General features: G+C 55.9%; 1 protein-coding gene across 1 annotated transcript in view; it reads left to right on the top strand.

Annotated features, from left to right (window-relative positions):
• The first annotated feature begins 5,275 nt into the window (after positions 1-5,275).
• Positions 5,276-26,356, top strand: part of ARHGEF17 (Rho guanine nucleotide exchange factor 17) — a 55,877-nt gene continuing 34,796 nt past the window's right edge. Inside the window, exon 1 of the mRNA XM_032356601.1 lies at positions 5,276-8,488. Coding sequence (XP_032212492.1) covers positions 5,297-8,488 — 3,192 coding nt within the window. The 5' untranslated portion in view covers positions 5,276-5,296. The remainder of the gene's footprint in view (positions 8,489-26,356) is intronic.

Raw genomic sequence — 26,356 nt, 5'->3', positions numbered from 1 at the left:
CTTAAGGCAATTTAATATGGGGAGGGGGTGAATGTCTGTAAAAGAGTGGTGGTATCTGTCCTTTGCCTCCCCTCCCTTCTCACTGCTTACAAAGGGGACATCACAACTGGAGCACCATCTTAGACCATGAGAAACAGCTTGGGTTTCTGACCATCCTGGTTTGGGACCACCTAAACCGGGACTTTTGCACAAGAGAAAAATAAATGTCTTCTCTTTTCTAAGCCACTAGCTTTCTGGGCTGTTGTTACCCACAGCCAGATGAATCCCTTTATTCGGGTTCTATCCTGAGATGAGGACCTAGGGGGAGGCCAGGCCGTGTCCTGGACTGGGGTGGGGGCCAGGGTCTAGCCTGGTGACAAGCTAGGAGTCAACAGGATCTGGGGGTACCCAAGAAGGCTTAGAGAAGTTGCTGCAAAACTTGGGGAGTGGTGGTGCTGCGTTTGGTTGGAGGCTTAAGGGGTGGTTGGGTTTCCTGAGGGAGAGACTAAGAAGGAAGGGCCTGGAGAACCCTGGGAATTCCATTAAGGGGCTGGGGAGGATGGGGAGCCAGAGAGACGGCCTGGGGTTTTCAGAGTGGTGGTGGAAGGGGAGGTGGGTGAGGGGAGGAAGTGGAGGTGATGGGTGGGGAAGAAAAGAGAGAAGTTTCCCAGGGAGACCCCGTCCAGGGAAGGCAATTCTATGACAGGAGACCTGTGAGTGTTGGCTATTGTGGGTTGAGGACGGGGCAGGGCCAAAGATGAAGGAGAGAGAGAGTCAGGAACCAGGGTCTGTCCTTTTGGAAAAGCCCAGGGGCGCTGGATCTGTCCTAGGAACAGAAGCAGCTTTCCCCTCCCTCCCTCATTCATTTGTTCCACACACATTCTCTCTGCTCCTCCAAGATGGCAATGGGAACACAGAGGCAGCTCAGACCCAGACCCTACCCTCAGAAAGAATCTGGGGGTGAGGGTGGGGGTACAGACAAGGAAGCAGTTCAGCCACTAGACAACATTTATTGAACACTGAACACCTACCATGTGCCAGGCATCATGCTGAACAGTGGGTCCCTGCCCCTCAGGGAGTTCCTAGTCTGATAGAGGAGAACGGCAGTAATGAAATAAACAGAAACCTGGATCATTACAGCTAAGGGAAGAGAGCTCAGAAGAACATAAAGAGGGGTAGGGGGCGGGGCACCTGGGTGGCTCAATTGGTCCCTGCCTTTGGCTCTGGTAGTGATGTCAGAAGCCCCACCTCCGGCTCTGCAGGGAGCCTGCTTCTCCCTCCGCCTGCCTCTCCCCCTGGCTTTTGAGCATGCTCTCCCCGCCTCTCTCTCAAGTAAGTAAATAAAATCTTTAAAAAGAAAAGAAATCTGGGGGGCGCCTGGGTGGCCTAGGGGGTTAAGCCTCTGCCTTCGGCTCAGGTCATGATCTCAGGGTTCTGGGATCGAGCCCTGCATCAGGCTCTCTGCTCAGCAGGGAGCCTGCTTCCCCCTCTCTCTGCCTACTTGTGACCTTTCTCTCTGTCAAATAAATAAATAAAATATTTAAAAAAATAAAAAGAGAAGAAATCTCAAAAAAAATTATACACAGCAAGATGTCCTTTTGATAAAGACAACTGAAATGAAAATATATACTTTGAAGGAATACACAGATGCAACAAATCTGTACAAAAAGGAAAGCAAAGGCATGCTGAAGGCATGAATTCCCAGGGTCCTCCAGGCCCTTCCTTCTTACACAGGAGGTAATGGTTATCCTGGGTGGTACCACAGCAGAATGGGTTAGGGAAACTACGTAATGAGATGTAGGACACTGTCAAAGTCCTAGCTGTTCTGTTTTGTGGTGGGAGCCAATTAAATAAGCAGTGAGAATGAGTCATGAATAAAAGGTTATAAGTAATCCAATTCTGGGCATTTGAGGTCTAATTATACAGGAAAGGGGACAATCTCAGGTCATTTCTAATTGACTTGGGAACGGAGTCAGGAGCCTGATTCCCCCTAAGACAGTTTCTTCCTGGAGCTCATTGCTTCTTGGGGTCTTCTCCTCATTTTTTTTTTTCTCTCTTATGTACTCAAGGCCCATCACTGGCCATGACTAGGACTACCACAACCTTACTATCTTGATTTCTCCAAGAGATTTACAGCCCTGATCTTGCTGGGTCACCATGACTTACTGGGTAGATGGATTAACGTTTTCATTCCCCTTTCATAGGTGAGGAGCCCGAAAGTGACCTGCTGAGAGTCCCAGGCATGTCTGTTAGAGTGCCTGCATTGGGCCCAGCTCTAGATTCCCAACACAGTGCCCCCCTCTCCACCTTGGGGCCTGGTGTTTCCAGCCACCTCCTAGATGAGTCTTTGAAGGGCTAAACACAATCAGGGTCTCTGTATACCTAGAAGATGATTTTCTCTCATCCTGAATCAGAAGGGGCTAAAGAGGACTCAGGAGGTGCTGGGAGCAGCCAAGCCACTCTCTGGGTGAGTGTCCCATTGGGTGGAGGCCCAGCTCAGATCCTTAAACACTCTCCTTCCCCAACAAGGGAAATTCCTGATTCAGAGGCCCCAGTCAGCCCACCTCTAGGCCAAGCTGCAGGATGCTGAGGTGGCCTGAGTCTCTGCTCCTATCCATCAGTTCGCCCATCTGTGATATGGGAATAAAAACCTCTATTCCAGAAGTGATATGAAGACAAAATATGACAGGATGTGAAAGAGTTTGGAAAATACAAATTTGAGATGCTAGGGACCATTGTCATTAGAGGAAAGCAGTGACTCCTAGAATGAGGTCCCCTCCCATACCAAAATTTCCCCAAAAGAGTAGAAACACACTCCAGAGCAAACAAAAGCCTGACTTCAAATACAGTCAGTGAGGTACCCTTGGGGAAATCTAGACCCACTCCTCACTTTCCAGATGAGACAGCTGAGGCCCAGGGATGTGTAAGGATACGTCCCAAGGCCACACAGCTAGGCCAAGGTAGAGAGGCACTAGGCCAGGCAGGGCTCTCCTTCTTGCCATCAATTCCTCGAGAGATGTCCTTTTGAGGCAGAGCTGAGACGAAGTTGAGGTAAGGGACTTAACAGGAGGCTGGTCTCCACTCCAAGAAGAAGTTTTCTCCCTACAAGGATTTGCCACAACCCAAGGGAAGCAGTAGGCAGGGCGCCAGATCCCAGCTGAGTTTTCCTTTTCTCATACAGTAGTCAACCCCTCAGTGTCTACTGTCCTGCCCTATACCCATCCCTGCCCTTCTCATCTGGACCAGGGCCTCCTGCTCCCAGGGCCTGTCAGCCTAGTCAGGCCCAGACACTGTCTTCTTGAGCTGAGGGGAGTATGAGTCAGACCAGGCTATCCTCTGTTCCCAGGGAAGGTGAGGAAGAAGAGGCTGCTGGGGGCTCAAGGAGAGAGAAACCCTTTCTTCATCAGGAATCTGGGACCAATGAAGACTAGAAGGGAGCGTAGTGTTCAAAGCCCCTCAAAGCTGAATTTGAGTCATTGAAGGTGCTGCCATTTTCTGACTTTGACAGTGGTCAAAGTTACATCTCCTTCATGACCCACAAAGAAGAGGCAATATTATCCACCTACAGGGTGGTTCTAGGATTAAATAAAATGAATGAAATAATATTACCCATACATCCAAGGCACTCCATAAATTCTCATTGGTTCATTCAGATGTCAAGGAGGTGCCTTCCATTTAAGTTGGGACCCTGAGGATGAATGGGACCTCCCAGAGGCAGGTGGGGGTGGGGAAGGCCCCAGTACCCGGGACAATGTAAGACTTGCCAGACTAGGGCAGAGGTGGAAGGAGAGCTCAAGGTCAGATCAGACTGAAGCCACAGAGGCGACCCACTCCTAGTAGGAGCCTGGAGGGCCCCAGGTAGGCGTGTCGGTTTGGCAGTGGCAAATCAAGGGCGTTTCATTTGAAGCTCCTGTTGTGTGTGTGGCGAAGGGACTAGATTTGGGGAAAGCCTCTTGCAGGGATTAGTTAAGAGCTGAAAGGAAGGAAAGGAAATGAAGACTTCCCAACCCTCCCATTTTTGCGGGATGGGAACTGCTTTACCTGTCCAGGACGCCACAGGGTAGGAGAATCCGGCCGGTAGAGGGCGTAAGAGCTGCGTTCCACGGAGCTCAGGAGGCGGAGCATCGAGGAGAGGGACCTCGGAGCCGGCGGGGGCAGGTGGGGGGCGTGACTACAATGGGGAGCTGGAAACGTGGGGGCGGGTGGGGGCGTGGCCACAAAGGGTGGAGCACCTGGGGCGACGTGAGAGGGTCCGAGCGGGACGCGACGCCGAGGTAAGAGGGGCGGGGCCTTTGGGGCAGCGGGCAGCTGGACCGGGTCTCCGCGACCGTAGCATTCTCGGCGGAGGGCCGGGTGGGGGGCGTGGCCTGGGCGGGGTGGAGGGGTGGGGCAGGGAGCCGCAGGCGCCCAGGTCCGCCCGTGGCGCTCCCTACTCCCCCTGGCGGCGAGTCCCGCCCCTTTCCTGCGGGAAGAGTGTTTTTGGGTGTACCTGAAAGTCTGTGTATACCAGTTTATGGGTCGAAGGTTGCCATGTCTGAGTTTCTTTGGCCGAAGGTGTTACCATGCAGAAGCGTCTGAACCGCAGTCGGTGTGCATCCCCGGCTGTATGTCGGCGCAGCTGACCACTCTCAGAGGTTTCGTGCGTTGGAGCAAGTCCTTGGAGGAGCAGCTTGGCGATGGGTTCCAGAAGGGGTCCTCTGAGGGTCGCTTCGGTCTACATGTGCTCAAGCAGTCTTGTTTCTCCTTCGACTCCTCCCCGATTCCCTCCCCACTCCCCCAAATCCCGATTCCCAGTCTTGCTCGCGCCCGGAGCCCACCCCCTCTTTTGGGCGCGAGGCCCCGCCTCCCGCCCCCTTTCCTCAACCACAAAGTTTATTTGCAACAAAAGGGAGCGCGGAGCGAGCAGCCAAGAGGGAGGGAGCGGGAGCCGGAGCGGGAGCGCGAGGGGAGGCAGGCAGGCCGGCTGGCGGGCACGGAGCCGAGGAACAGAGCACTGGGATCCTGCCCGGACCGGGCCGGGCCGCGATGCTCCGAATCGCACCGGCAGAAGAGGGGGCCGGTCCCGGAGGTCGGCGCTGAGGCGGGAGGGACCGCGCTGGATGGAGCCGCTGCCGCCCGCGGCCTCAGAAACTTGAGCGGCGGCAGATAAACCTCTGCTTGAGTCTCTGCGCCCTCTCCCTGCAAACCCCCTCACACTGCTGCTGCAGAACCCAGGCCTTCGGACCCCGGCTGCTGCGCTCCTTTGGGGCGAGGGCGCGGGGGGGGGGGTTGGCCGCGGCTTCCCGAGGCCAGCCCCCCCAGAGTGAGTGCTGCCACCATGGCGGACGGAGCGCCCCGGTCCCCGCTCTATCGCAGCGTCTCGTTCAAGCTGCTGGAACGCTGGAGCGGCGGGCCCGGGCCGAGGGAGGAGGCCACGGACACCCCCGGGCTGCGGCGCCGCGCCTCGTGCCGGCCCGCCGCGTCGGTCCCGGGCCAGCCCTCCCGGCGCGTGTCCAAACTGGCGTCGGGGCCCCCGGCCGCCCCCGCGCAGCCGCGCCCGCTCCGCAGCCTCTCGCCGTCGGTGCGCCAGCTCTCCCGGCGCTTCGACGCGCCGCGTCTGGACCACGACCACGCGGGGGCCCGAGACGGGGGCGTCTCCCCCGGGGCGGCGGAAGAAGCGGCGGAGGGCGCGGCGCGCGGGGCCTGGCCCAGCGTCACCGAGATGCGCAAGCTCTTCGGCGGCCCTGGCTCCAGGCGGCCCAGTGCGGACTCCGAGGCCTCGGGTACGCCCAGCCCCGACGGTGCGGTGTGGGAGCCCCCGGCCCGCGAACCCCGGCAACCACCGACGCCACCTCCTCGGACGTGCTTCCCCTTGGCGGGCCTGCGTTCCGCGCGGCCGCTGCCCGGCCCAGGGACCGAGGGGAGGAGGCGGCGGCAGCAGCAGCAACAGGAGCGGGCGCAGCGTCCGGCGGATGGTTTACATTCTTGGCATAGCTTCTCCCAACCGCAGGCCGGGGCCCGGGCCTCCTGCTCCTGCTCCTCCTCCGTCGCCTCCTCCTATCCTGTCAGCCGCGGCCGGGCTGCCAGCTCCAGCGAGGAGGAAGAGGAGGTCCCGCCGCCTCCCGGGGAGCAGAGTCCGGCCTACCACGGAGGCCACTCCTCGGGCAGTGACGAGGACCAAGACGGTGAGGGCGGCCACCGCTGGGGTGGGAGGCCGGGACCCAGGCCTGGAAGCTCCCTCTTGGACAAGGACTGTAGGCCGGACAGTTATGGGTTAAACCTGGGCAGCATGGATTCAGCTGGGGGAGCCAGGAGTCCCGAGGCCCCCAAATCTCCAAGAGCTTGTAGTGAGGAAGGAGCCCGAGAGTGGGGTACTGGCTTGCCTCCCTGTGGACCAGGTCCCCAGGAGGGACTCCGGCCAGTGTCTGACACTGTGGGGGGGACCTTCCGCGTGGCCAAAGTGAACTTCCCTGCATACCTAGCCAGCCCAGCAGGGTCCCGTGGTAGCAGCCGTTATTCCAGCACGGAGACCCTCAAGGATGAGGACCCATGGGCTAGTCGGGGTTCTGGGGGCTGGGGCATGTACCGCTCCCCTAGCTTCGGAGCTGGAGAGGGGCTCCTAAGGCCTCAGCCTCGGAGCCGCACCAAGGGACCTGTGGGCTCCACCAGGGTATTGAGAGATGGAGGACTGGAGCTGGACAAGAGCCGGCAGCGAAAGTCCCTGTCAAATCCAGATATTGCCTCAGAGACCCTGACGCTGCTCAGTTTCCTTCGCTCAGACCTTTCGGAGCTGAGGGTCCGAAAGCCCGGTGGGCGCCCCAGTGACCTCGGCAGTGGCCCTTTAGAGGGCAGAGACTCACCATCAGCAGGTGGCCCTGGGGCACAGCTTGGACCCTCACCTGCTCCAGCCCCAGCATCACCTGGCATCCGCCCCACACTCAAAGACTTGACTGCCACCCTGCGGAGGGCAAAGTCTTTTACCTGCTCTGAGAAGCCTGTGGCCCGCCGCCCATCACGCACCAGTACCCTGAAGCCCAGCTCCTCCGAGCTCCTGCTGGCAGGCCCAAGTACTGAGGAGGACCCACTGCCCTTGGTGGTCCAGGATCAGTATGTACAAGAGGCCCGTCAGGTTTTTGAGAAGATCCAGCGAATGGGTGCCCAGCAGGATGACGGAAGTGATGTCCACTCTGGAAGCCCTGACTGGGTAGGAGACATGACCCAAGGGCAGCGGTCCCAGGAGGAGCTTTCTGGTCCCGAGTCTAGTCTGACAGATGAGGGCATTGGGGCGGACCCTGAGCCTCTTGTTTCAGCCTTCTGTAGCCTGGGTACCACAGGGGTATGGCGACCCCTTTCCTCATCCTCAGCCCAGACCAACCACTATGGCCCTGGGGCTGAAGATGGTCTGGGAGGGTGGGCCCTGGTGTCCCCTGATACCCCTCCCACATCAGGTGCCCTCCGACGGAGACGCAAAGTCCCTCCTTCAGGGCCTGGTGGGACTGACCTGAGCAATGGGGAGGCCGGCGAGGCCTACCGGTCTCTGAGTGACCCAATTCCACAGCGCCACCGGGCTGCCACCTCCGAGGAGCCCTCTGGGTTCTCTGTGGATAGCAACCTTTTGGGTTCGCTAAGCCCCAAGACAGGGCTTCCAGCAGCCCCAGCTGTGGACGAGGGTCTGACCAGTGGCCACAGTGACTGGTCTGTGGGCAGTGAAGAGAGCAAGGGTTATGAGGAGGTAATTCAGAATATTGTTCAGGGGCCTGGTACCTTGGGGCGAGTGGTGGATGACAGGGTTGCTGGCAAAGGCCCCAAGAAGAAATCTCTGAGTGACCCCAGCCGCCGTGGGGAGCTGGCCGGGCCTGGATTTGAGGGCCCCGGAGGGGAGCCCATCCGAGAAGTTGAGCCCATGCTGCCTCCATCTAGCAGTGAGCCCATTCTTGCAGAGCGGCGGGCAGAACCAGAAGAGCCCAGTCCTGCCAGGGGCCGGGCACAGTCTGAGAGGGCCCTACCCAAGACCCCACCTGCCTCCTCCACTGCCCACCGTGACTTCCATCTTGACCCTAAACTGGCTGATGTTCTGTCCCCACGGCTTATCCGGCGGGGTTCCAAGAAGCGCCCAGCCCGGAGCAGTCATCAGGAACTACAGAGAGAGGAAGGCAACGAGAACCAGACTAGCAGCCTGTCTCGGGCCCGGCTATCCTCCAAACACACTCGCCACGCAAGTGTGCCTGCCACCTTCACACCTATCATGGTGCCTGAGCCTCCGACTTCTGCCGGCCCCCCTGTAGCTGTGCCAGAGCCCGTGGGCTTTCCTGCTAGAGCCCACACCGCACTGCAGGCGCCGTCACTTGAGGATGTCACTAAGCAGTATATGCTGACCCTCCATACTGGCGAGGTTCCTGCCCCAGGACCTGTGGATATGCCCTGCTTGACCCCTGCTGCAGTGCCTTCTGCTGAGGCCAAGCCCCCTGAGGCAGCCCGGGCCCCAGATGAACCTGCCCCAGCCAGCAAGTGCTGCAGCAAGCCACAGGTGGTGAGTCCTTTGTGGGGGGCTCTGGAGGGAGAGGCAAAGAAGGCCACGGGAGCTGACTTCCTCAGGAGCCTTTTGAGTGTGCTCATTGGGTCGGTGCCCTGGTCTGAGGGCACTTCCCTGGTCCTGGGAGTACTCAGGTAGTTTTAAGGGTGTTAATGACACAGGGCTCCTGTCTACTCAGGCCCCGAAGTCTTCTGCCAGGGCTGATGAAGAAGGTTCTTGCCTGCTTCGCAGTGTTCTGGGTGATAATTACAAAGGGTTCTAATCTAGTCCTTTAGCTGTTTCTCAGGGACTGCTTTTACAGATTCTATCTGGTTCTTTTTTATAAATACACAAGGACGTGTGAGTCTTTCTTGAGTCATACTGTGCTATCGGCCAGACCCTTTGTAGGATATTAGGGCTTGGAGCCCACAGCTGAGACAGGTTTGTACTTCCTATTGTGGCTCTCCTTTGGCAGATTGAAATGTGGGATTGTCCCCGAGCCTGGGAGAATTGGAGAGAGGGACAGCTGTTACTTTACGGAGGAGCAGAAAAGACTCTACAAAGGACTCTGGTGGCCCCGGCCTTTCTCTGTGCCTCTACTTCTGCATCTGGGAAAGAAGGGGCCTGTGGGCAGGGTCCCTATGCCTTCGTCCAGCTGTTGCTGCCCAGATTAGGGAGTTCACAGGTTGGACTTGAGGCGTCCTTGGTACCTGAGGTCTGCCGGTGCCTCTTCTGATTAAAGCAAGGACTTGCAGGGGAGAGCAAGGACCAAGAAGAAGCTGCCCAAGCCTAGCGGACAGAGGCTTGGAGAGAGTTGGGGAGGGTCTCCAGCTCCCACAGGAGGGTTGCCTCTGCACTGGCCCCCCATCCTCCAACTTCGGTCTCTCCCTGCCCACCACCCCCTTCCTAGTAACTCTGAATGTTTCCCCCTTCCTCTGCCAGACCCCAAGTTCTTGGGGACTCCATCTTTCTGAGGCCCCCACTTCTGCCTTCAGATGTCCCTGGAGTGTTGGCTGTGGGTTCAGATAGGTTCTGGGCTCTGCGATGGCCCAGCACCTGTCCTGGAAGCTCGGTTCTAGGTTTTGGGTTCTGGGTCTAGTGTGGGGATGGTTCAAGTTATTTCATCCACGGCCTGCATGCCCACTGTTTTCCCTGCCCGTGCGAAGGGCCTGGAAACCCTAAAGCCTGGACTGATTTGGTCACTCCCAGTTCCCAGCACTCTCACAGCCCCTCTGAACTCTTTCTTTGTGTCTCTTTCTTTTTCTCTGTTTCCCCCTCATCCTGGCTCTGGTGTCTCTCACGGAGGCCACAGAGAGAGCCAGCAGGCAGGGAGTGGGGAAAGGGGAAATTTTGGACCAGTCTTCCTCGAGAGAGCCTGGTGGGACAGCTGTGATGCCCCGAACTCCAGTGCCTGTTGTCAGTGGAACACGGGTGGGAGAGGGCAAAAGAAAGGGCAGCTCCTGCCAGGGCCCCTTCCCCAGCTGTCTCTCCCATAGCATTATCTCCTCAGGGGGCCTTGAAGGCTAAATTAGGGAAGAAGGCAGGAATGAACCAGGGACCCAGGGAAACTATGGGAAGGGGTTGCTCCTAAGAAGAAGCATTGAGACCCAGAGAGGAGATGGGAGTTTTTGCAGAATTGGCTTTTGGTCTGCCTCCCTTCGTGTCATCCACCTGTCCCCCAACTTTAGGGAGAAGCTTAGCCCCCTCCACCCCCGGAGGGCTATGAGGTGGGGCATACGGGCCCCACCCGTATGCCCCGAAGTTGGTATTACCAACTTCTCCCTGTCCTCAACAGAGCTGCTCTCCAGCCTCCAAACCTTAGCCCCATCTAGTTCTCCCATCTTTCTAGGCCTAGCTTGATGTTCCCTCTTGCCTCGGAGAGGAGAGAACTAGTAAGTCTATATTTGGAAGAGCAGGGTTTGAGCCATGGCTCCAGATCTCTGTGTGGCCTAGGATCCATCACATCCCTGCTCCATTCCTCACTTTCCCCTTCTGTAAAATGGGGATAATGGTTTCTGTCTGGCAGGCTCTTGTCAGGTGAGTGGGCGGTATGACCACTCCCTCCCTAGGAACAGGAGAGAGGGGGTGGAAAAACAGGCTCCACTGCCCCCGCTGCTTCTCAGTGACTAGTTGTGGCCTTTCCTCCCTGCCCCCTCCTGGTTTCTGAGCACTAGGCTGGGCACTCTGAGCCTCAGTATTACCAGGTGGACTTGAACTGGCTCAAAAGAGAATCACTATACCCTAATTCCCCAAACCCCTCATAAAACTGGAAGTTCTCCTGTCTGCTAGCCCAAATCCCTTCTGCTGCCCCCTTCCTTCTGCCTCCAGGAAGATGGGGAGCAGCTCTTCACCCCCTCCGTATGGCCTCCATGGAAGAGACAATGTTCCCTTGTTTCGGGCCTGGGGCTCCAGTCACGCTCCCTGGGCTGTGGGTGGAGATGGTGTGGTGTGAGCTCCAGAATAAGAAGGGAAGAGAAGAGGCTTTCACACTTTGCTGATGAAGCAGAAACCAGGCTGAACCCAGCCTGGGGCAAACAAGAGAGCCCCAGGAGTGGGGGAGGGCAGAGCTGGCCTCTGACCCAACCCTAGGCTCTGGGGAGTCCCTCAAACTCAGGTCTCTCCCAACCCAGAATCTGCATTTGCCCTCTGCGTGGCATGTCCTCATTGTGAGCAGGTGGCCTGGGCACCCAGGCCCGGCTCAACCTCTGACTCACTCTGAGACCCGGGCAGAGTCACCTTGGGCTTCGATTTTCCTATCTGCACAGTGGGATGTTAGACAGCCTGGTCTTTGAAGCTCTGAGAGAGAACAGCCGCAGAATGGTCAAGGGAAACAGGAAGCGTTGGAGTGTTGTTGGAAGAGAAAGGCAACTCTGTGCAACAGCTGTGAGAACCTAGGAGCCCAGGGAATGAGGACTAACTCATGGTCATTTTATTCTCTGAACACCTGCTTGCGTTTCTGCTGGGACCAAGCAGAGCTGTTGGAGCCTCCATGCCCTGCTTCTGCCACACACCTTGTCATTGCCACTTAGAACCACAGTAGCCTGGGTGATAGACTCTTCCTTCCAGGGCTTCCCCTACCCTGGCCCTAGGTACAGAGTCTTATAGCCTAGTCTTCTGCCCCCAGGTGCTGATACCCCTTGACAGATGTAGCCCAGAACAGGAAATGGCCTGTGTCTCAGAATCACAGATGGATCGACTCTCAGAATTTTAGCATACTGCAATAGCAGTAACAGTGGCTAACATTTATTAAGTACTTACTGTATGCCAGATACTCTGAACGTTTCATTCTTCAAATGTCTAGAGCTTTGAGAACCTTCCAGTGCTGGATTCTTAGAATGGCAAGCTGGTAGATTCCTGCTGAGTCCTAGAATGTCAGTATCTTAGACGTGAAGGAACCCAGGTGATCCCTGTTTCTTGGTGGGATTGGCCTGCCATCTAAGTAATGGGGACAGGGTCGGGGAGAGTCAGAGGGTGTCCTTTGCATACCCCTAATGGCCTGAACACCTTCCTGGTGGTTATTTAATTCACTGGGATCTGGGGGTGTGTTGGAAAGGACTTTAAGACTCAGAAAGGAGGATGCTGGGTCTAAGGTCCCACAATAAGGCAAGGCATGCCAGGCCCAAGCACCAACCCCCTGTCCTGGCAGATACGCCCTCCACCCCCAGCTTGCCTAGCCAGCTCCCTGCCTTGCTGAGGAAGGCCTGGGTTGCAGCTCTTCATCACCTTTCTTCTCTCTGTGTCCCCTTAGCAGGGAACCCATGGGGGTGGGGGTTCTCTCCTCTCCCTCCTTGGCTCTTTGCTGTGATTTTTCCATGGAAACTGGTTCTGGGAGGGGAGACAGTCAGGACATTTGGAGTTCTGAGCTGTACCAAATATCTATAATTAAAAATCTTGTCACCCAGTAGGAGGGTGGGATGGGGAGGACAGGCAGAGGGCTGTCCCTTTTATTCCCTGCTCCCCTACTCCTTCCTAGAGGGAGTACAGTCCAGAAATGGGTTGCCCGCCCCCACAAACATGGAAGACTTGGGGGATGGGCCAGAGTTGAGTCTGACATTTATCCCCCACATTTCTGAATCCAGCTGGGTTTTGGGATGATCTGGGCTGTTGCTAATCCTGTCCCCAGCACCCTCCCAGGGTAGGGACTTGCCCCTCCTGCTTCCTGCCCCTTCCCCCCCCCACCCACCACATCTGTGATCTCAGGCTACATATGGTGCCTAGCAGCAGATGGAGGCACCCCCAGGCCTGGGGAACCAGACACTCGGAGAGTTCAGAATCTAGAAGCAGCCAAAAGGGACTCTAGAATGGTGAGGAATCGACCTAAAGGCTGGCAGGGGAGACTTCCTGGAGGAGGTTATGCCTGGAGCCTGGCCTTGAAAAAACTAGGAGAGTTTTCAAGGCCAGGTGGGTGACCCTTGATAGAGCAATGCATTCATCCATTTAACAGATAACTGAGTTCCCAGATAGTGCCAGGCACTCACCCAGGTCCTGGGGATACAGTAACCAGCAAAACAAAGGCCTGGCCTCGTGGAGCTTCCAGGCTAATGAGGAAGCCTGTGTGTCAATGGATACATTATGTGTTGGAGAGATGGGGCTAGGGAGAAAGAAAGCAGGTTAAGGGAGTAGAGACTGACAGGGAGGGAGTATTAGCTTAGATCAAGAGGTCTGGGAAAGCCTGTCTCAAAAAGTGAGATCTGAGCAGAGGCCTGGAAAAAGTGAGAGAGCAAGCAAGGTAGCTGTTTCTGAGAAAGAACATTCTGGGCAGAGAACAGCAAGTGCAAAAGTCCTGAGGTAGAAGTGTTGGAGAAATTACCCCCAGGACTGTGTGGTTGGAGCAAAGCAGAAATGAGGTCAGAGAGGTAAAGGGAGGGTGGGAGTAGATCAGGCTGGAGGTAGAAGTCATAGGCCAATAAGAGGACTCCAGCATTACTGAAGTGAGATGGGGTAGCACTTTGGGAAGGTTCTGAGCAGAGCAGTGACCTGATCGGAGTTAGGCTTTCATAGGTCTGCTCTGGCTGCAGGCGCCTAGGGTGGAAGCAGGGAGGCTGGTAAGGAGGTCCCTGGATAATCTGGGTTAAGAGCTGCTGGTGGCTTCAGCTAGAGCAAGGTGGGGGAGTAGTGGGTTTCTGCTGCAGCCCATAGGATTTTGTGAGGGCCTGGACCCCAGCATTCAAGGTGAACACAGAGCTACTGAGGCTCTCAGCTGGGCAGTATGCGAGGGGTTGATTAGGGTGGGGAGGGGGAGTTGATCAAGCCCTCAGAGTGTCATGGGGTGGTAGACTACACTGACTGCCCCCTGCAGAACCACACTGGCTGGGCTCCAAGAGCAGGAGGGTGGAACCACCATAGGGCCCTCGTGAGGATAGCAACAGTGCCATGTCCTACTGGTGTCTCTTCTAGAGCCACAATGACGCCCAACCGCTCCAACTTGCGTATCTCGCTCCAACTTGCGTATCTCCTGGGACAGGGAGCTCCCGCCACCCTAAGGTAACTCTGTCCCTCCCATCTGTTCTCCTAGGCAGGTGGGCATTGCCCTGGACCCAGTATATGGATGAAGAAGCAGGTCCAGAGTAGACAGAGGTTTACCTAATTCCCTATGGCTCAAGTATGGGATTTCGCCCCAGGTATTCTGACACCCAGGCCATACACTGGCCCCACAGAGTTCCCACTGAGCAGAGTTGGCTAGAATGGCGGAGTAGGGTGGGGGAAGGGGGAGCCCATGTTTCCCAGAAAGGCTTGAAGCCCTGCCGTGCTTGTTGGGAAATGTGCCCAGGCAGCCTGGCGCCTCGCTGGCAGGCCCTAAAACAGGGGCTCTGGGTCCCCTGGGAAGCAGGAGCCTATTGGAGCCAATGCCCTGGCCTTGGGAGTTGAGCCTCTCCTCCCACTTCCAGCTCAAGCCTCTGGGGCATTCCAGGGGTGGACCCAGGCAGAGGACAGCTGCCAGGCTGCCAGGCCCTGGGCAGTGAGTGAGCCCCAGCTGATGACATGCAGGGGCCTGGGGCCCCAGCCAGGATATCTGAGCTCCCAGCGGGGTGTCCACAACCACCCCCTCCAGTAGCCAGGATCACCAGGGATGACTTGGTGGAGCACATGGAGGTCTGCACTAGGGGTCAGGAGACGGGGTCCAACCTTAGCCTCTCCAGTTTCCTGGCGTGTGGCTTTAAGTAAGTCGCTTCCCCTCAGAGCCACAAATTCCTCCATGCTCTTGGACCCCAGGATGGAAACTCTCCCCCTATCCCAGGGCTGGTGGGAGAGGCACTAGCTTCCCTGAGCAGGTCCCAATTTGTAGACTGAAGAGCTGGAATTAAGTGGCTGAGGAGACTGAGGCTGAGTGGGGCTGGGCCTCACTAGGTTTGGCCCCCGAGGCCTTGCCCTTGCCACTGGTGGCTGCTCTGGCCTCCACCACACACACATGTGAGGCCTCTCCCCATACGGGTGGCAGGCTGTGGGGCTCAGGCTGGGGCCTAGCCGGGATTTTTAAAACTCTGTCCTGGGCCTGGGGCTGTCACGTGGCTCTGAGACACTCCGGAAGAGGCCAGGAGAGCCTGAGGGGGAGGCTAGTCAGCACCTGAGGTCAGAGGGACTGTAGTGGATTCCAGTCCAGGGATGGCGAATGGGTGGTGTATTTGCTTCCCATTGCTGCTGTGGCAAATTACTACACATTTAGGACTTAAAACAATACAAATACTGTCTTACGGTTCTGGAGGTCAGAAGAAAAGGGTTTCAATGTGCTAAGAGTTAAGGTGTTAGTAGGGCTGGGTTTCTTCTGGAAGCTTTAGGGGAAAACCTGTTTCCTTGCTTTTGGCAGCTTATGGTGTCTGCGGGCACTTCTTGCATTGTGACCCCTTCCTCTTCTTCAAAGCCAGGAGCATGGCACCTTCAAATCTTTCTCTCACCCTGTACGTCCTGCCGCCCTCTTGTCAGGCCCCGGTGATCACTTTAGACCCACACGGATCATCCAGGATAATTTCTTCCTCTCCAGATCTGTACTCTGCAAAGTCCCTTTTGCCATGTAAGGTAACATATTCATGGTTCCGGGGATTAGGACATGGACATCCTTGGGAGCCATTATTCTGCCTACCACAGGTCGGAGAGGGGCCAGGCTGTCAGTCTCTGAGATCCAGAGTTCCCGGGAGGTGCTGGGCACGACTCGGAGCTTATGAGCACAGGCCTACTGCATCTGTCCCACACTAGGTTCTTCCCAGGGTCATTTGTCATCTGTCATTCGTTCATTCTGCAGTCAGTTGTTGAGTCCCTTAGGGGGCAGTGGGGACACACAGGGAAAGCTTGGACACCATCCCTGCCTGACAATGCTTTTCAACAAGGGTCCTTGTCCCCTGAGGTGGGTGGGATCCACTGGGTGACTGAGCCCTGGCCTGATGAGAAAGGGACAAAAGTGTCTGTAGGTCTTACGGGTGGGCTTGGCTTTTAGGGGCAGCTGGCCCTGAGCTTGCTGACCAAAAACTGGGATGAAGCAGCTTCCAGGAGGCGCCGTTGGCAGGGCCGTTCAGAGCCAGGGCAAAGAGGGAAGGTGAGGGTCTAGGAAGGGAGTGGGAATCCCATCTCCGTGGAGCTGCCCTAGGTGGAGCTCGGGCAGATGGGGAGGAGCCGCATACTGGGGATTGGTGACCCTGGTGCCGTGGGACCAGAGGACCTGTCAGGCCACTTCATGCCCTGAGAGACCGAAGCACTTCCTGTGGAGGGCAGGAGCGTGACCCGGATCCTTTCTTCCCTGAGGCTGCTTTGGGACCAGGGCAAGCATATAGAGACTCCTCAGCACTGTCGCCTCGATCCACAGGGATTATTGTTCAGATTAACTGGAATCCTGCTAAGAGGGCTTGGCACATAGTGAGTGCTCAAGGAGCGTTAGTTCCTCCCTTCATGACTGAGAGGCAAGGCGCTAAGATTCTAAGATTCTAATAGACACCGACTCCAGCATGCTCAGGTTCCCGGCATCCCTCTCCAGCTTAACGCAGAGGACAGGGCTCTGGGCAGGCAGGCAGGTGGGGTACTGACTAGGTAGGTTTGGTGGCCCAGCAGCCCCGGCCTTTGGAGATGGGAGGTGGGCAGAGGAGAGGGCTGGGTATTTGGGTGGAATCAAGTACCCAGTGTCTTTGCTTTTCTCTCCAGCTCCCCCTCTGGCTTTGTTGCCACCAGCCCCAACCTGGGAGGCTAAGCAGAGCCAGAGCCCTCTCTGGTCAAAGCCCTAGACCCACTGGAACCAGCCTCCGAAACAGGGCTCAGTGGCTTCTCCTAGCCAGGGAGTCTGAAGGTCCATCCATGTGCCTGGTGGGCTTCAGAACAAGGAAGGTTAACATCTCAGAGTAGACTCTGGCTCCCTCACTGCATGAAAACACAAGTCATTTCATCTTAGCGCAGAGCCTCAGTGTCCCACGCTGTCAGCCCAGGACCCCGGGTTTAGAAGCTCTCGGAACGGTGACTACTTTAAGAGCATGTGCTTTCGAGATTGCTAGTTCAGAGTGTAGAATCTGGTATCTTGCGCTTTCAGGATGAAGGATTCGTTTTTTTCCAGGAGTCCATACCTCTTAGCTTGATTTTGTTCATGCATTTGAGATGTTCTGAGATTCTGGGGCCAAGGAGGGGGGGGGCAGGTCCTGGGCCAGTGGGGCTGTGGGGGGGCAGGCAGACTGTGTTGGAGGGAGCCAGGCTGAGGGAGCCAGCGCCAGGTTGGTGTCTGTTTCCTGTTTATTGGTTCCCAGAGGGTGAGCAGGCCCTGCCCCAGAGCAGCAAGGAGCTGGAGGGAGGGAGGCGGGGTGTCCTGGCTGCCAGCCAGCCAGCCAGCCCCACAGTTCAGCCTCCTGGGACTGCTGAGACCCCTCCCCCTGAGCCCCCTTAGACAAACATCCAGTCCTTTCCCAGGACAGGGCACTGGAGGTCAAGGAGCAGATGTGGAAGGGAAGGCTGGAAGGACAGGAAGGGACCCTTCCCCCCAAAAAATCCTACTGACTCCATCTTTCTTGGCTGCCTGTGTCACTGAAGTCTCACTTCTGGTTTCTCACTGTCCCCTTCTGCCTTCTGTCTCCCTGGGAGGGGCGGGGTGTGGTGTGGTGGTAAGATAGCCAACTTCGTGGGAGGCCAGGAGGCAGGAGGAGGAAGAAGAGGGATAGGGCCCTTGGTCCCAAGAAGTCCACCTGGAAAGATCTTTAGAAACCAGCTGTGTCAGGATGCCTGGGTGGCTCAGGCAATTAAGTGTCTGCCTTTGGCTCAGGTCATGATCCCGGGGTCCTGGGATCTGGTCGCACATCTCGCACATTGAGCTCCTTACTCAGCAGGGAGCCTGCTTCTTCCTCTGCCTGCTGTTCCTGCTGCTTGTGCTGTCCCTGTCTCTCATCCCAAAGAAAGAAAGAAAGAAAGAAAGAAAGGAAGGAAAACCTTAAAGAAAGAAAACCTTAAAGAAAGAAAGAGAGAGAAACCAGCTGTCAGCTATGTCTTCTAACCATCCCTCAACCCAGCATTATTCAGAGGGTAAACTGATGGCCAGCAAGGGCAGGGGTCTTCCCCAAGGCCGAGACATAGTGGACCAGGCACCTCACTGCTGTTCCAGCCTCACACTTGGATTGCTGCATGTAAGGGGCCACTGGGAATTCTCGAGACAGGGGATGGCATGGGTCACTCGGCATTTTAGGGAGTCGGGCTGAACCAGGCAGGAAAAAGAAGCCTCCGTATGTGTCTGCAGAGAGGTCCCCGTTTGACCGGAGCACCCAGGGAGAGGTTGTGTGAGCGGGCGCCAGGCTGAAGGCTGGAAGTGCCAAGTTAAATGGGCCGGGCTTTGTCCTGTGGGCAGTGGGGAGCCATGGAAGTTTAGGAGCCAAGGAGGAGCATTGCCAGATGGACACATTCAAAAACATCCTCTGGTTGTGGACTGGAGAAAGCAAGAGATGAGAAGCCCGAGCTAAGGGGTACAGGTGATGCAGGGATGGAGAAAAAAGGACTTACTAGGAAGATCATTTGGAGGTAAAACCTGACAACTTAAATTTAGGCTCAGGGGCCCTACCAGAAAGCAGCATGAGGGGAGCGGGGCTGCCTCCCTTGTTGCAGTTCGAGAATAGGGCAGTGGGACAGAATGCATGGTCATCTAAGTCATCCCCCTGCCTCACGGTTGAATGTTTCTCTGCGTTTCCAGAAGGGGAAGGGAGCTCTGAACCAGCTCAGGTCCATGTCTCTGTGCCTCATTTGCTTCCTGTCTAACTTCAGTACCTCCTGTTCCAGCAGAAGTGTCTGCTTCTCAGCGGGGTCACCAGAGAAGAGCAGAGCTCCAGGCTACACCCCCAGTCCTGCTACCTCTGGGACTGGCCTGGGTGGGGAGCTTGGGTGGAGGGGTGGGCAGGAGCAGGCCTGTGCTGCTTTGCTAGCTATGACCCAAGACCAGTCACTCAGTCTCAGTCTCCCTTCTGTGAAGTGGGAATCCCAGATGTGGCAGAGTCCAGGAAAGCTCTGGACTGTGCAGGCTCTTAGGAGCTGGGGGTGGAGTTACTGGTGGGTAGACAGGAAGGCCACCTTGCTAGCAGTGCTCACGTGGGTCCTGTAGTCAGAGACAAAGTATCCGTATGATCTATCTACCACCAACCCCAAGACCAGTGCTGTTCTCTCACCCTGCAGTCCTGGAAGCCTTCCTGGAGGAGAGTAGGCTGTAGAGAGAGGAGTAACTCGGATTTGGGGCCTGATCTGAGGCCGTTTCCTCATCAGATGCCTAAGTAATCTTCTAGCTCCTCGCTGCACCCTAGTCCTCCTCTCCCTTCCTCCTGGACCAGAGCTTTCAGGCTTCTCCCCAAGGCCAGCGGGGGCGGTGCCTGGGGCGGGTGAGGAATTTCCGAGGGAACAGCTAAATTCAGCCCTGGCTAAAAATAGTCCTCGGCCTGGCCCCAAGGCTAGAGGGGGAAGAGGAGGAGGAGGAGGAGGAGGAGGGCAGGGCAGGCCCTTATCCTGCCTGCCCCACCCCTACACCTGGACCCAGGGCCTGGGCTGCAAACTGCCTCCTCCCTCCTCACTCACACCAGGCCTTTCCCTCACTGGGGCTTCTTGCTTTCTTCTCTCCTCCCTCCTCTGTTCCTCTCCCTGCCCTCCTCCCCCAGCCTCGCCCCTACTGGCTGTCTCTTGTCCCTGTATCTCCCCGCCTCTGACAGAGCCAGACAGAGGCTGGTGGCCAGGACCAGGACTTCAGAAGAGGGCCTTGTGTAGGGAGGTGCCCCCTTGGTATCCTAGCCTGCGTGTCAGGTATCACCTCCCCTCCACCAGCAGCTGATTGCAACCCCTCTCTTCTGGGGCAGGAGTATAGTGGACGACAGACCTCAAAGGTTCGGAGGTGTGGAGATGTGGGTGGGGCTCCCGGTTCACCCCGTGGCCTGGTACATGGTTCTGGTCAGGCGGCCCCACCCTTGCCAAACCCTGCTGTTCCTGGCACACAGGGCATCAAAACACATGTCTTAAACAAATAATGTGGAGGGAGTGGGGAAGGCAGGAGGAGGAGAGCTGGGGCCGGCCCTTGGGGGAATTCCCAGGCTGCTCAGAGCTCTTCCCACCACCCATGTCCAGCCCTGTGTGGGCTCTGCCCTGGAGATGGCAGGCCTGAGCACCCAGGCAGGTGAGAGCTGGCAGATGGGCAAAGGGTACTATCCCAAGCCAGTACCAAGTAGGGGTGGAGGTGAGGTGGGAACTGGACGCTGAGGCCCAGGGAAGGTGAGATTCCTAGCTCAGATCGCAGAGCTCAGGAGAGAGCTGGTGGGATTAGAACCCAGGCTGGCCTCACTCCAAGGCTGCTGGTCTAACATGGCAGAGAGATTCAGAAGGAAGTGGACCAAAGTCTAGGGAGATCTGGCCCATAGTACTTGATTGAATATGGTGCAACTTGGGTGGGGGCGGGTCACAAGTAGTGGCAGCAAAGCCTGTCGAGCTCTTCCCATGTGCCGGGCTCTGGTCTGAGCGCTTCCACGCATCCACTCATTTAATCTCAACAGCCGCCCGTGGGGAGATACTGTCATCCCTGTTTCTAGATGAGGAGCCTTGGACAAAGCATGATAAAGTAGTTCGCCAGGGTTAGGGAAGCTAACTGAGCGGGAGATTGGAGTCTGGTTTCAGGATCTCTGAACGTCCCCGAGGCTCCTGGCTTTCAGACCGCCTGGGTGGGGGCGGTGCCATCACCAAGGTGGGTATGAGCGAGGAGAGGGGATTCCGCTTTGGACGTGGGAAACCCACTCTTTTTGCAGTCCGCAGTCCTACCCCCGAGGAGGAACATAGAGTGGAGGCTCGGTAAATACTAGCTGAGTGGCTCCTTGAATATAAGGGGCCCTTGGGCTGCAAGAGGAGGTGATGGACAGGCAGAAGGAGTGAGCATCTCCCCCGACCATTGGCCCAGGGACCTTTCTCCTGATGTTAGAGTGCAGCTGAGGTGGGTGTCAGGCTCCTTGCTTGTGGAGAAAGCTTTGGGTTGGAAAGGTGCTGAGATGAACCACAGGCGAGGGAAGGAGGGGTGGGTAGGGGCAGGCCAGGCAGTGCTGGCGCAGTCCTGCCGGCAGTATCTGGAAAGCAGATCTCTTGGGCCATGGCCGGCGTGACTCAAATGGAGACAAAAAAACCTTCCATATTTGGACAAAGAGCCCAGAGAGGCCGCCTCCCCCCACCCCCGGTCTCCCTCTGGGCCCCTAGCCCTAAGCCCTATCCCACTGAGTTTAACTCTTGGGCCTCAGGCAGTACTGTGGCCTCCTCCCCTCAGTCATCAGGCCACCTTCCATGTGGCCAAGCCTGGGCCATGGGTGCTGGAGAAGAAACAGCCAGCTCTGGGCCCTGAGCCTGGGGTAGAAATGCGGAGAGGAGTCCTGGCAGAGCACTCAGGTGTATACACCTACACAGACAATGCACATGCCATGAGGTAAGTTGACTATGGTATGAACCCAGCATGGCAAAGCCTGAGGTCCACAACATGCAGGCAGGTACACACGCACGCACACACACATACACATTTCTTTTCAATCCCCAGTCGACTTCCGTATTCACAAAGACGTCTATGCAGATATCAGAAGTGAGGGCCCAGCCTGGGAACCTCTCACACCTTTCCCAGAGCAAGTGTTGATGACTGCAAACTTAGAGTAGATGGGGACAGCCAGAGGTCAACTTAACAAGCAGTGTAAACAGTCATCATCCATCTGGGGACATGCAGACAGAGTTGTCTGTCCCTGCACTGAAACCCTGAGTACCCAGCGTGTGGGGGCTAGGTTGTGTGGTGGGTGCCGGAACCACGTGTCCGGGAGGGGGCCTCAGCCCATGTTCTGCCTGGAGCAGGACCTCATTCCCAGGGGGAGAACCCAGATGCTCGCTGTCACTGGCGGGGTAGCTGAGCTGACTCCACAGCTGCTCCGAGCTTTTCTAATGAGCCCTGGGTAATTAACTCTGGAATCAGCCTGGGTAATGGGTTTGGAGAGCCCAGGGTAACCTTTAAAATTCAGCTCCACTGTCACCCACTGGTACCTATATTTGCAGGGTTAGCATGTGGGCTACAGGACAGACAGACAGAGGTTCCTGCCCCAAGAAGAGGTGGGAGCCCCATCTGAGAACTGAGGATCCGAAGGAGGCCAAAGTGGCTGAGGGCGAGGGAGGCTAATGTGGCTGGAGCCTTGAAGAACCAGCAGGACTTACTGGTGAAAATGGGGCCAAACCTTTCTGTCAGAGAGAACCAGGAAGGCAGAAGCCTGTGATGGAAAAGCCCTGGTGTGTCTGGGGTGCCATGAAAGCCCACTGGTTCTGGAGAAAGTCAGGTGGGTTCTGGGGAGTCTGAAAGGCCAGCCCTGAAAGTCTGGAGTTCACCCTGGGGCAGGAATTTCCAAACTCTTACAAATAGCGTGGTGGCGCCTGGGTGGCTCAGTAGGTTAAGCATCGGCCTGCAGCTCGGTTCATGATCCCAGGGTCCTGGTATCGAGCCCGAGTCGGGCTCCCTACTCTGCCGGGAGCCTGCTTCTTCCTCTGCCCCTCCCTCTGCTCGTGCTCTCTCTCTTTCTGACAAATAAATAAATAAAATCTTTTTTAAAAATAGTGGAACCTACCTTCTAGAGGAATCTTGACGAACTATAAAACAAGTCAGCTTAGAACCTTGTTGATATAAGTGGAGGTGGGGGCATATCTGCCCTCTTGATCTTATCTCCCCCGTGTGCTTCCATGGAGCCCCCTGGGACTCAGGCAGAGAATCCCTGTTTGGGGCAGAAGGGCCCTGGTGGGGGCAGGGACGTGGGTTGAGAGCAGGACAAGTGTCTCCCTTCAGCTTCTCTGCAGGCTCAGAAGTTCCACCCAGCCAGATTCCCTGGGCAGGGACAAACCCTGGTGGGGACATGTCTCCAGAAGGAGCCAGGATGATGGAGCACCCTACCTTGGGACTCCAGTGAGCAGGCGATGTCCCCTACCAGGGGTCTGCAGAGCTGGGCTGGGCCCTGCTTGATTAGGAAAACGACCTTTCAGAGTGGTGGAGAGGCCCTGATTGCTGACTGCTGTTTCCAGGAAGGCACAGGCCCTTTGAGGAGGCAGGGGGATAGCAGCTAGCCGTGCCCTCAGCGTAGGCATGCTGCCTGGCCCAGCTCCATCCCTGGCTGAGGAAAGGGGGAGGAAGCTGGCTCAACTGAGATGAATCGAGAAGGCTCCCCCAGAGCTCAGAGTCACTGGAAGTGTGAACAGCTATTGTCAGGAGAAGGCCGGAGCTAGGCACCTGGCAAGTCCGAGACCCTTTGCAACCCAGACTTTGCCCACCTCAGGCACCAGCCTACCTGGCCTGCCACCTAGCTTAGGCTCCCACTTCCTTGGCCATCAAAAACATGGGTGGAGGCAGAAATACCCGATATAAAGACTGGGGGGCGGGGGGAGACACACCTTGCAGAGACCAGCCTCTGCTGAGGCCTGATATATAGGAGTGTGATGGGCTGGAGGAATCACTGTGGCCGGAGCATCATGCAGCCAGATGGGACATGTGTGGGGAAGTGGGGAAATTTGACCTGATGCTGGTGTGTCAGCAAGAGCCGGGGGCACCCAGAGTGTCGGGGGCAGCCTGAGCGCTCACCTCTGATCCTACGTCCAGCTGTGTTGGTGTAATGGCTAGAATAGATTGGAGCCAGATGGCTCAGGTTCATCTCCTGCTCTTCCTCTTAGCTGTGTGACCTGGAGCAAATATTTAATCCCTCGGTGGCTCAGTTCATGCACCTGTAAAATGGGGATGATGGTGATGGCAATGACAGCAGCTATTATAGGGTTTCCTTAAAAATTAAAGGTGATAATGCCTGCGGTGGTTGGGCTAGAACACTGACCACAGGGGACCAGTGGGAAATCGTAAAGTTGGAAGAGGAGGGTAATGACCTGGCCTGGCTGAGGAGGGGTCCCAGGGATGAGAAGAAGTGTATGGGGTCACCAGGAACAGCTTAGAGTCATCTCTGAGGTAGAAGGATAGGCTGAGTTCTCCAAGGGAGGCTCAAACATCCCATCCCCCCCCCCGCCCCCAGGCAGCTGTCATAGGATGAGAGCTTTGCCATAGGAAGGGGCTTTGGAGAGGTGGGGTGGGATTCCGAGGGCTTGGGGACCTACTGAATTCTCACGGGCAGAGATTCCCAGCCTGCTATGACTTTGCCCATGACTGACCTCACTTTACAGTCAGTATCTGTGGCCCAGAGACAGGCAGGATTGCCAGTGTTGCCCAGCAAGTTCCAGCCCCGCGTCCTTCATCCAGGCTGGGGACTCATCTCCAAGCTTTGGCTCTGAGGTCAAAGCCCAGCTCTGAGGTTGCCTGACTTGAGGAGGCGTGGCAGCTATGAAGGAGGAATTTGACAGTTCTCTGCAGAAGGGGTTAGGAACTTCCTCTCTGGCTGCAGGGCAGGGAGCCAGGGAAAGTGTCCTGGACGAGAGCACAGATGACACTGGCATTGCGCAAGAGAAGACCGAGTGGGAAGCTGAAGGGAGAAAGCAAAGACAAAGGCTCCAAACTCAGGGTCCCAGAACAGGCCCTCCTTCTTCCAGTGAAATCTGGTTTTCATTCACCAGGAGCCCCTTCGGGACTTGGTCCTGTGCATAGGCTGGGAACACAGGGCAGGGCAGTGCCCAGGGGTGATGGGGGGGCCTAGGTGGAGATGCCTGGAGGCGGGGGGAGCACAGAAAGTCAGTGCGCAGAAGGGACAGTTCCTGGGGAAGAGACTGAAGCTAAGCTTTTGATGGGTGAGAGGGAAGATAAAGAGGGTCGCAAAGGCTGAAAGGGAAATTCAATGTATGTATTAAGATTTTGAATATGTGGGGCGCCTGGGTGGCTCAGTGGGTTAAAGCCTCTGCCTTCGGCTCAGGTCATGGTCCCAGGATCCTGGGATCGAGCCCCACATAGGGCTCTCTGCTCAGCAGGGAACCTGCTTCCTCCTCTCTGTCTGCCTCTCCTCCTACTTGTGATCTCTGTCTGTTAAATAAATAAAATCTTTAAAAAAAAAAAAAGATTTTGAATATGTAACATTACTCATGTGGTTACGAAAAATAAAAAGGGGGGCGGTGCAGCTGGGTGGCTCAGTCGATTGAACATCCGACTCTTGATTTCAGCTCAGGTCATGATCTCAGGGTCGGGGGATCGAACCCAGAGTCCGGCTCCACACTCAGTGGGGAGTCTGCTTGAGATTCTCTTCCCCTCCCCTCCCCCGGCTCTCATGTGCACACTCTTTCTAAAACAAATGGATAAGATCTTAAAAAACAAACAAACAAACAAACAAAAAAATCAAAAAGGGGAAAAGCCACCAGCTACCTAGTACCCACCTTGCCCCACCCAGGATACCCGGTTATTAGTTCTTATGAATCCTGTATGCAAAGGCCAGCAAATGCACTGTCTTCCCTCCACTTTCCACACAGACAGACACCGCTGTCTGCTTAGTGAGCAGATCTTCCCTTCTCAGTGCATTAAGAGCTTGTGTATTCTTTCTCGCACTGTAGGGTGTCCCATCACGCTGACTACCGGATCTGTACTGAAGCCCACATTAAAGGATGTTTAGGTTATTTTCAGTCTTTTGCCATTACCAGCAGTGCTGTCGTGAACAAGCTTGTCCGTAGGTTATTTTGTATGGGGGCTGGTGTATGTTTAGAGCAATGTCTTAGGAATCAGATTGCTGGGACAAAAGGTATATGTGATTCTGATTTGATGTTTCATGGAGGGACCGCCGGCCTAAGGAGACTGTGTCCCCACAGCATCACCGAGTTGGACCTGTGCTATTTTCCTGGTCTGAGAGGTGAAATGGCATCTCAGTGTATTTTAATCTGCATTTATCTTACAACGGGCAAGGCTGAGCATCTTTCCACCTGTCCAGGAGACATTTGGATTCTCTTTTCAATGAGCCATTTCCCCTTTGCCCATTTTTTCTATTGGATTGTTGGCTTTTTGTTTTCATCAATTGCTACGAACCTTTATAATATTAAGGAGTTTATTATCGTCTGGGTTATGAGTTGTAGATACTTTTTTCCAGATTTGTCACTCGAGTTTTGACTTTGTTTATGGCATATTTTTGCCCTGCAGAAGGTTTTGTTTTTGTGTGGTCTGATTTATCAAGCTCTTATTTTATGGCTTCTGTATTTGGAGTTGCAGTTAGAAAGCCCTTTCCCACTCCAAGGTTAAAAGGCACTTTCCCCACGTTTTCCTCTGGTGTTTTATGTTTTCTTGTTATGTTTTACATTTAAATCTTTGACCCATTCGGAATTTATTCTGGTGTGTAGTGTGGGTTATGACTCCCACTCCATTTTTTCCCAGAACTAGAGTATCTTTTGGGGGTGGGTATGAAGGACAGAGGCTGTAGCTGTTGAAGGTCAATGGCAGAGTGGTAGGAAGGGCTTGGGGCAACACCCGTATATTGGGATAGGCAGATGGAGATTGGGCCAAGGCTG

The sequence above is a fragment of the Mustela erminea genome, chromosome 9, assembly GCF_009829155.1.
Source record: "Mustela erminea isolate mMusErm1 chromosome 9, mMusErm1.Pri, whole genome shotgun sequence".
Classification (NCBI taxonomy): Eukaryota; Metazoa; Chordata; class Mammalia; order Carnivora; family Mustelidae; genus Mustela; species Mustela erminea.
The sequence above is the reverse complement of the archived record's forward strand: the minus strand, read 5'-3'. Positions and strand labels throughout refer to the sequence as shown.